Below are 9,554 nucleotides of genomic sequence, written 5' to 3' on the forward strand. Positions count from 1 at the left end.
CCGCCCCGGAAGTCCCAGGAAGGGGCTGTGGAAAGGTGCGGAGTGATGGCGGCGGAGGAACCCTGGCCGGAGCTGGAGCTGGCGGAGCGGGAGAGGCGGCGGGAGCTGCTGCTGACCGGGCCCGGGCTGGAGGAGCGGGTGCGGGCGGCGGGCGGGCGGCTGCCCCCGCGGCTCTTCACCCTCCCGCTCCTGCACTACCTGGAAGTGAGCGGCTGCGGGAGCCTGCGCGAGCCGGGGCCGGGCCTGGCGCAGGGCCTCCCGCAGCTGCATAGCCTCGTGCTGCGGCGCAACGCGCTGGGGCCCGGCCTCAACCCCGAGCTCGGGCCGCTGCCCGCCCTGCGGGTGCTCGACCTGTCAGGCAACGCGCTGGAGGCCCTGCCGCCGGGCCAGGGCCTGGGCCCCGCCGAGCCGCCGGGCCTCCCGCAGCTGCAGAGCCTCAACCTCAGCGGCAACCGGCTACGCGAACTGCCCGCCGACCTGGCGCGCTGCGCTCCGCGCCTGCAGACCCTCAACCTCACCGGCAACTGCCTGGACTGCTTCCCCGCCGCGCTCTTCCAGCCCGGTGCGCTGCCCCTGCTCAGCGAATTGGCGGCTGCTGACAACTGCCTCCGAGAGCTCAGCCCCGACATCGCCCACCTGGCCTCGCTCAAGGTCAGCAGGGGCGGCGGGGGAGCGGGATGGGGGCTTTGAGGACCCACGGAGAGGGAAGTCCTCCCGGTGCTGATGGTCCGGGCGACGCCCCACGGGGTACTGAGCCTGGAAAATTCCTGCTGGGCCGGGGAGAGCCAGCTCCAGAGGCGTCATCCCTGGGAAGCTTTCCACGGCCCTGATATGTGTCCTCTGTACCCTTCAACATAGGCGGAAGTACTCAGGTGGTTCTCTGAGCTCCCTTCGCTTTCTGTTCACAACTGGACTTAAACACTTAACACGCTGTTTTGCAATTGTTAGCTGTTGTTCTCTCAGGTTGGAAGCAGGTCAAGTGCAGGTACCCTTGTCTTTTTTTTTTTTTTAGGAGGTCCCTGGAATTGAACCAGGACCTCGTACATGGGAAGCAGGCCCTCAACCACTGAGCTACATCTGCTCCCCTCTAATTTTTTATCCACACATTTTTGTCAAGTGACTGAGCCCTGAGTGTGGGACCACCCAGACCCAGGTGTGAAGATGTGATCCTACTACCTTGGGTAACTGCAAGTGCACAGAATTCCCGTGCAACACGATGTGATTTTGTATATATTTCATTTGACCCTGAACAACCACTTCCAAAGGAGGAGTTGTTCTTCTACACAAAGAGGAAGGTAAACAGCGGGTGGTTTGGGTTTTCCTTTGAAGCACATTGTTTGCTTAATCATCTTTGGACTCTTAGGCCCCAGCGTAATTCTAGACTGTAGCAGGTGCTGAGTGAGGGAAGCGCCGGCACTCCAGAGCCAGGTTCAGTCTGAAGTCTCCAGTCCTTGATTCTTTCCGCCATGTCTTCCCTTTTCATTTCATTCTCAAAAAGGTGGCCCCATACTTCCTTTTCTTCTTATTTTTCATCCTTGAGTTTATACAGACTTTTTTTTTTTTTAAGATTTATTTTTTATTTACTTTTCTCCCCTTCCCCCTCCAACCCCCAGTTGTCTGCTCTCTGTGTCCATTTGCTGTGTGTTCTTCTATGACCGCTTCCATCCTTATCAGTGGCACCGGGAATCTGCTGCTTTTTGTTGCGTCATCTTGCTGTGTCAGCTCTCCATGTGTGCGGTGCCATTCCTGGGCAGGCTGCACTTTCTTTCGCGCTGGGTGACTCTCTTTACGGGGCGCACTTCTTGCACGTGGGGCTCCCCTTCACGGGGGCACCCCTGCGAGGCATGGCACTCCTTGTGCACATCAGTGCTGCACGTGGGCCAGCTCCACATGGGTGAAGAAGGCCTGGGGTTTGAACCGCTGACCTCCCATGTGGTAGGCGGACACCCTATCTGCTTCCCGCAATGAAATGTTTGTGCATCTTCATGTAATATTTGCGATTAGAATTACTCGTGATACTGCGATTCAGTTTACAAACAGTGATATAAAGAGACATCTACGTACAAGCGTGTATCCCATGTACACAGGCATTTGTAATTAAGAGACATGGGATTACTCTACTGTAGAGTGACCCCGGCCTGGTGGCATTTCTTGGGGAAAAAGCTGTGGGATCCCTTGGGTGTCCCTGGGCTATGGGCTTCCCTTTAAGGCTAAGACATGAGTGTGATGCTCAGTAGCCTTCTTTTCCATCCGATAGATTTCTTGGTTTTCTGGAAGGTTGATGTGCCACGTGTGTAGCTTATTATAGAGCCGTATGTCCTTTCGATGCACAATCATTTGTATTTCTTTTCAAGTTCCTCGTATTCAGATTTCATACTTTTAAAATATTCTGTGCCTCTTTCTGTGGTACCACCCAGTAAAGTAGAAGTCTTTCTTATGTCCAGATCAACTTGTCCAAGGCAACGAGGATCTCATTCACCAGATCCCAAAGGAGGACGACAGGTCCGCTGTCCACCTGCTCCATTCTGTTAATCGCCTTTAGGTCTCAGAGTTCTTTCATATGAAGAGACCTGTTTCTTGGGGAGATCATGCAAGTCCCTCGGAGTCCCTTGCTGGCCTTAGCTGGCCTATTTGATTTTTTCCTGAAATTAGGCTCCGAAGGAATGCTTGCTAGAACCGTGAACAGCAGTATGGCGAGAGGCTGGACTTTGGGTCACCAGGGCATTCTCTGGTGTCCTTGCGGTGCTGTGGGAAGACAGCCGGAGTGTAGAAACAAAACCAAGGTCAGAATCAGAAAGCCTGGGTTCCGCCCAGCCTCTGTCTGGCTGTGGCTCTTTACGCCCAGGCCCTTGTCTAAGAATCGTGAGGCGAGCTGTGGAAAGCAGGAGGAGGGAGAGCCACAGGGGCCGTGGTGGGGCTTACCTTCGGCTGCATCACCAGAAACCAATGATTTTCCATTCTGGGCTGGTTCAGCTGGACGGTCCTGCTGCTCTGGTGTGGCTCCCGCGCGTGGGCTGGGTGCACCTGCGGTGCTGCGGCCTCGCCCTCCTTGTAGCCTCAGGACCTTTTCCTGGCCAGTCGGCTCCAGCAGGGCCTGGCTCCTTCCGTGGCAGCTCAGGGCGCCTACAGGCGCAAGAGCAGAAGCCACCCGGCCTCCTGAAGGCTCGGGCCTGGAGGAGCACCCTGCCAGGGCTCCGCGCGTACTGTTATTAAACAAAGAAGTCAGTACAGCCCATCCGAGTCTGGGGGAGGGCCGGCATAGGTGTGCTGCCGGCAGGTGCAGCGCTCGGGCCTCTGCTCCTCCTGCCGCCTCCCCGGGGCTGTGGCTCCAGCCCCAGCTGCGCGAGGCTCCTGGCCCTGCCCTCAGCCCCTCGGAGCAAGGAGGTGCAGAGCTGGCCGCAGCCCCTGCTGTCCCTGAACTCACTGGCAGTCAGCCCCGCGCCCTCCTGGGGTGGGGGGCTTCTCTTACCCACTGAACTGCGTTTCCTGGGAAAGAGGGAAGAGCACCTGTCTTGGGTTACCCTCCAGGAGTCCTGCCCACTCATGTTGTCCATTGAGGCTCACAGGGCCCCACAGCGGCCATCAGGGTCAGCAAACCCCCGGGGGGGTGTGAGCCCCCCAGCGTGAACAGTGTCCCCCGTCCCACAGCAGGGCCCCAGAGGAGCTCAACTCTGCCTGTGAGACAGCGCGCCCTACGAGAAGGGAAACTGAGTTAAAAATCCTTCCCCAGCCGTGTCTTCCTCACTTGCTGCCCGAGTCGCTGTGCCCTCGCAGCGGGTGCTGAGCGTCTTTCCTGGAAGCCTCCGGGTACGCTGTTGAGCTCGGGGTCACAGCCACAGCGCTGGCGCCCCGGGAGCAGGGCCCGTGCAGCGCGCTGGCCATGGAGCAGCCGCTTACGGCCCGGCCCCACGTGGCTGTGGTCAGTGCAGACACGGCAGAGCGTTGTGTGGCCAGAGGGGGACAGCAGCGTCCCTGTGGCTCCAGTGATGGTGCTCACTGCGGGATGCGGGCCTTCGCCCTGGAGGGGCCTGGCGCCTGGAGGGCGGCTCCCCTCTGCTCCCCCTTCCCAGTGGCATCCGGGCCCGTCCAGGAGCGGGGCCTTGGCTCAGGCTGCTGTCCTCGCCAGCCCGGAGGGGGAGGTGGGGTGCCGCCGGGGGTTGGGAAGGGACGGCCGCCCTGCCAGTCCCCGAGGAGGACAGCCTGTGCCCGGGGAGGGGCTGCCCCACCTTGGCCTCAGCCGCGGCTCCGGCATTCTTGGGTGAAGTAGTGTCTTCCTCGGGGCTCGTCTCCCAGGCTATGCGTGTGGGTCCCAGGGTTTCACAGCCTTCCTGGGTCACGTGACAGGCGAGAGCCCGTCGCCGTCCGTCACGTCTTTGCCGTTTCTCTAATGCACGAAACGGGAGGGCCGCGCGCATGTGAGTGCTGGCGACTGCCTCAGGGCGGTGAAGGGGAGCCCCTGCCGCCTCCCTGGGCCCGTGAAAACGAGCGCCAGCCCCGGCTGTGAGCAGCGCCTGCTCCTGGCTCCATCTCACTTTTCAAAAGCCACGTGCCCCCGTCCCTTGGCATCTTCCCCTCACCTGGCTACTGAGCTGGGGGTTTCTGTTATCGTTGCAGTCAGGGAACTTGTGGTCAGGTGGGGAGGGGTTAGATGTTTGAATTAGAAAGGTGGTCCCGAGAGTGTCAATAGTAGCTGCTCAGCCCTTGCTGTCCCAAGCCGTTGCGTGAGCACTGTCCTTGCCGGGTGAAGTCGGGGAGGGGGTGGTGGCAGGAGGCCGGGTCGCCCACTGCTGCACTGCAGCTCCCGCAGCGCAGCACGGCAGGCAGGCGCGTGGCGGCTCTGGCCGAGCAGCATGGGTGTCCTGCCTCCCATTGAAGTCAGGGCTTGTGGGGGTCTTTCTCCACATTCCTGGTGGTCCAGTCTGTGCTCCTCTCTCCCCAGACGCTGGATCTCTCCAACAACCAGCTGAGCGAAATCCCGGCTGAGCTAGCTGACTGCCCAAAGCTCAGGGAGCTCAGCCTCCGGGGCAACCAGCTGAAGGACAAGCGCCTGGACAAGATGGTGCACGGCTGCCAGACCAAGTCGGTCTTGGAGTACCTGCGCGTGGGGGGCCGGGGACGCGGGAAGGGCAGAGGCAAGGCTGAGGGCGCCGAGCGAGAGGAGAGCGGGAAGAAGCGGAGGGAGCGGAAGCAGAGGAAGGAGAGCAGCGAGGGCGCGGGCTCGGAGGCCGCCCGCCCGCTGCTGCTCAGGGTGCTGCCTGCCTCCGCGAGCCCCGCGCCCATGACGGTCAGCGTGAGCCCCGAGGTCAAAGACGTGCGGCCATACATCGTGGGGGCTGTCGTGAGGGGCATGGACCTGCAGGCCGGAGACGCGCTCAAGCGCTTCCTCACCTCGCAGGTAGTCCCGCGGAGTGCGCCGCGGCCTCGGGGTGGGCCGCGGGCAGGGAGGGGCGCGCCGGGCTCTCCTCGCTGTGCTCGGGCGAGCCTCGGTTTCCCCACCTCAGCCGTGGGGGCGGGGCAGGACCTGGCTCTGGGGGCGGGTGGCGAGGACTCCCTGGGCAGGAGACACAGAGCCCTAGACGGGGACGTGGCAGCCGTGTGCTCTGGGGGCACCCCTGTTTCGGGCCCCCGGGCCTGGCGGTGCCGCGTGTGGGAGAAGCCCCTTTCCTCCTTGCTCTTCCACGTGCGGCCGCTTGCGTTCGCCCTGGCTCTGGAGGCAGCCGTCCTGAGACTGGAAGTCGCTGTGCCCTGAGCTTTCTGATACTTTGGTGGGTTTTTTGAGTTGTGATAAGTCGCAGTTCAGTTTTACATAAGGTAATATTAAAGTTGTCAGTTCACTCACCAGCGTGTTCTGACACGTGCTCCTTGGTTTACAGGTTTTGGCTAGATTAATTTCTTTTTGCTGTTCTTCTGTGAAGTCTGCCCAGCTTTTCTGTTTTAGAAAAGCATGTTTTTGCAGGCAGGAAAACTCCAAGTGAGACCCTTAGGTGCAGGCACAGCATTGAGGAAGGGCCTGTTTTACTGCCCTTTTTTCTGCAGTTCTAAGCCAGGGTTTTAAATTTTTAAAGTCACTATTTCTGAAGAAAAATGTGGGGGGATTGTTTGCCTTTTAAGTCAGAGTTTTGTTTATTCAACCATAAATGTTAGTTCCAAGACTGGTTCTTTGAAATTTCCAACATTGTGTTCTAGAATTAGGAAAAGAAGGCATTCTGCTGTGAGCAGGTCAGATAGTTTCCCTGTCATGACCCCACTCAGTGACGTGGGTCAGCAAGGCAGCGCGCCCGCCAGGTGAGTGGCGAGGCTGGCAGGTGGGCGGGCACGGCTGAAGACCCCGCCCTGCCCGGGCCGGCCGGCGCCGCACGACGGCCCAGCAGCGTCAGGCTGACGAGGGCCTGTGTCTGCCTCGCTCCTGTGACACAGACCAAGCTCCACGAGGACATGTGCGCGAGGAGGACGGCAGCGACGATCGCCACCCACGACCTCGGGGCCATCAAGGGGCCTCTGCTGTACGGGGCCCGGCCACCCCAGGAGCTCAAGGTGCTGCCTGCCCCGGGCTCGGGGGTCACGGGGGGCCTGGCGAGGGCTTCCAGGAAATGCACAGTGACCTAGGTGCTCCCGAGTACCGCCGGAGTCAGAGCCCTTGAGTAGGAGCTGGCGCTCTTCCTGGGAAGTGCGTCAGTCCGTGACGAGCGGGCCACACGTGCCGTTCCTTCTGAAACAGTACTCGTCACGAGGGACTCCCCCGAATCCGCTGTCCTTTGTTGGCTCCCTGGCTCTCCAGAAGCGGTGGTTCTGTCAGCTGCACACCCCCTTGGGCTTGTGGTCGGGCGCGCTGGCCCCTTGGTCCTGCCTGTGGGCTGCCGGCTTCCCTGCGGGTACAGACGAGGGGCCTTGGGCACCCGCCGACCACACCAGCACGGGCCGCCTCTCCTTCCCTCGCCTCTGAGGAGCCCTGGGGGCTCGGCTGTGTGCTTGCCGAGCTTAAGGCTCACCTTAGTTTCTGAACCGTTGGAGTATTTGGGCATCCACGTCTCCGCAGGGTACCACCAGAAGGGGCATTTTTATGCTGGCTTCTCGCCAGGTGGCCACGTGGCTACAGGGTTGGTTTGGTCCCCACGCAGGAATGAGCCCGTAGACGCCTCTCGATGTCATGAAGACGGATGGAGGCGCGGGTCGGGGGTGGGGGCGTCGGTGCTCCTGCCGGCGTCAGCAGGACAGGTGAGCTGTGGTGCCGCTGGCAGCACAGCTTCCTGGAGCTGGGGCTTCTCTGCCATGGCAGATCGTCCCCTTGGGACGGAGGGAGGCCAAAGCCAAGGACCTGGTGCGGCAGCTGCAGCTGGAGGCCGAGGAGCAGAGGAAGCAGAAGAGGAGGCAGAATGTGTCCGGCCTGCACAGGTGAGCCAGTGGGACCACGGCATGGCGGGCCAGGGTGGAGCTGCGCTGGCGCCGCTGAGAAGAGCCGACGGCGGTGCTGGGGGGTGGGCGGGGCCCCCGGGTGTCCTCGGGCAGCAGGAGAGACCTCGGCAGCGCCTGCGCCGCCTTCAGTGACGCATGGCACTTAGTAAATCTCTAGACTCACCCCAAATCTAAAGTTCTCACAGTTAGAGAAAAGAACAGAAATTCCTGTGAATTTCATTCCCTCTTCTGGGAAACCAGTTTCTCACCCGGATGGACCGTGGGCTCAGACGTGGGCGACGCGGTGCTTGGTGGGAGCAGCACAGTGGGCTAGCAGTGTAGACTCCTCACAGGACGGGGGGGTGCTCGGGAGAGCAGGTGGCACTGGAAGCGGCATGGCCGCCCGGCCCTTGCCACGATGTTGCGCTCAGCCTGGATCCCACGTTGCCAGGACACGCTCCTGCGGGCGGGCCTCGCCAGCCGGCCTGGAACTATGAGCCCTTGGTCCCTGAAGCCGGGGGCGCGTTGCCCTCGGGCTTACGCTTGTCCAGAGTTCTTCCACCTGGCCGGGGTAACCCTCAGGTGCGCCTCACAGCCACGCCCCATGGGTGTTTCTCACCACACAGATACCTTCACTTACTGGACGGAAAAGAAAACTACCCTTGTCTCGTGGACGCTGACGGGGATGTAATTTCCTTCCCGCCCATCACCAACAGTGAAAAGACAAAGGTACGGGTCACTGCCCAGGGGCGAGCCCTGCACGTCCCGTCCCATTGCCGCTGTTCGGTGCCCCCCCGTCCCCCGGAGCTCGGGCGCGGGGCAGCCCGGCCTGCACGTGTCCTTCGGGAGGCGACGGTCTCGGGTGTTTCCTCAGACGGAGCGTCGCGGTTGCCGACATCCGTTTTTAGTAGCATCCTTCCTCTCCGCGATCTTTTTTTTGAAGATTAAGAAGACCACCTCTGACCTGTTCCTGGAGGTGACGAGTGCGGCCAGCCTGCAGATCTGCAAGGACGTCATGGACGCCCTCATCCTGGTGAGCTGCCGCGCCCGCGCCCGTTGCAGGGCGGGGGCGGGTCCCGCGCTTCTTGCCCTGGCCCACCTGAAGTCTTGAGGTTAAAGAGCTATTTCATTTGCAGAAAATGGCAGAAATCAACAAGTCCACTTTAGAAAATAAAGAGGGGGACGCGCTCTCGGATTCCGAAGGCGACGCGACGGCCGGGCAGCCTCCGGGCCCCAGAACCCACGTGGGCGCAGGGCCCGATGGGGCCGCCCCGCTGCTTGTGGAGCAGGTGCGGGTCGTGGACCTGGAGGGGGGCCTGAAGGTGCTGTACCCGTCCAGGACGGACCTCGAGGCTGCCGCAGCCCATGTGACGGTTGTGCGCTGACAGGCCAGGCACGGCTGCTGCCAGCAAGCTGCTGGGCAGGCTGTCATTAATTTTGTCATTTTACAGAATTTTTTATGCGGCAATAATAAATTATTCATTTGTCTCCCCTTGGTATTTTTTAAAGACGTATCTTGTCCAGTTTGTAGTTGATTGTTGTATGGCAGTGCTGTGTGTTAAACGCCTAAGTCGTTTGCCTTTACAGTACCAACCTAATTTTACTGAAGTTTTCATGGAAGCATTTTATCGGAATCAACTGCTCAAAATGTTTTGCAATCAGACACAAGACAACTCTATTTACGGGGAAAAAGGGCACTATAATTGGTTTGAACATTCATTTCTACACACATTTTGTTGAACTGCACAATTTTTCTATGAAACATTCGTTTAAATCTTTTTGTCAGTAGGGCAGCTTAGAAACGTTGAATGACATTATGTTTTCCAACTTGCAATAAAATGCAATCTTTCTATAAAATCAAAATCAAGAAAAACAGGACCTTAGAGCTGGTAGTTTTTTTTCTAAACGCTGCTGTGCACGTGCTTGAGGGGGGTGGCGCCCAGGCAGGAGCGGCGGCTGCGGGCTCGGGTGTGGCCTCGATGGGGCAGCTCTGCCCTGCTTGGCCTCCTGCCCAGGGTCCTTCCCGGGGTGCCCCTGGCCTCAGTGGGCGCCACCTCCCCCCGGGGTGTTTCTGACACTGCGGTGACCCTCAGCTCAGGTGTGGAACGCCGGCCAGCCGCGCCAGGCCCTGGCCCCTCCCAGGGAAGCGGGACCCAGCGCTG

At 60.2% G+C, this 9,554-nt stretch overlaps 1 protein-coding gene across 1 annotated transcript; it reads left to right on the forward strand.

The window, feature by feature from the left end:
• Nucleotides 1-18: 18 nt before the first annotated feature.
• LRRC47 (leucine rich repeat containing 47) lies at nt 19-8,880 on the forward strand. Its single transcript, XM_058304586.2, has 7 exons — nt 19-651; nt 4,940-5,395; nt 6,418-6,534; nt 7,277-7,392; nt 8,019-8,121; nt 8,336-8,425; nt 8,529-8,880. Exons 1-7 carry the CDS (start codon nt 46-48, stop codon nt 8,775-8,777), a joined length of 1,737 nt encoding a protein of 578 aa, XP_058160569.1. The 5' UTR covers nt 19-45; the 3' UTR covers nt 8,778-8,880.
• Nucleotides 8,881-9,554: the final 674 nt, after the last annotated feature.

This window comes from Dasypus novemcinctus, chromosome 9 (assembly GCF_030445035.2).
Source record: "Dasypus novemcinctus isolate mDasNov1 chromosome 9, mDasNov1.1.hap2, whole genome shotgun sequence".
In the NCBI taxonomy this organism is placed as follows: domain Eukaryota; kingdom Metazoa; phylum Chordata; class Mammalia; order Cingulata; family Dasypodidae; genus Dasypus; species Dasypus novemcinctus.

Excerpts from the sequence above, each read along its gene's own strand:
- LRRC47 (XM_058304586.2), top strand. The coding sequence starts at position 46 with ATGGCGGCGGAGGAACCCTGGCCGGAGCTGGAGCTGGCGGAGCGGGAG. Across the intron at positions 5,396-6,417 it reads AGCGCTTCCTCACCTCGCAG|ACCAAGCTCCACGAGGACAT; the intron begins GTAGTCCCGCGG and ends CCTGTGACACAG. Across the intron at positions 8,122-8,335 it reads CCAACAGTGAAAAGACAAAG|ATTAAGAAGACCACCTCTGA; the intron begins GTACGGGTCACT and ends TTTTTTTTGAAG.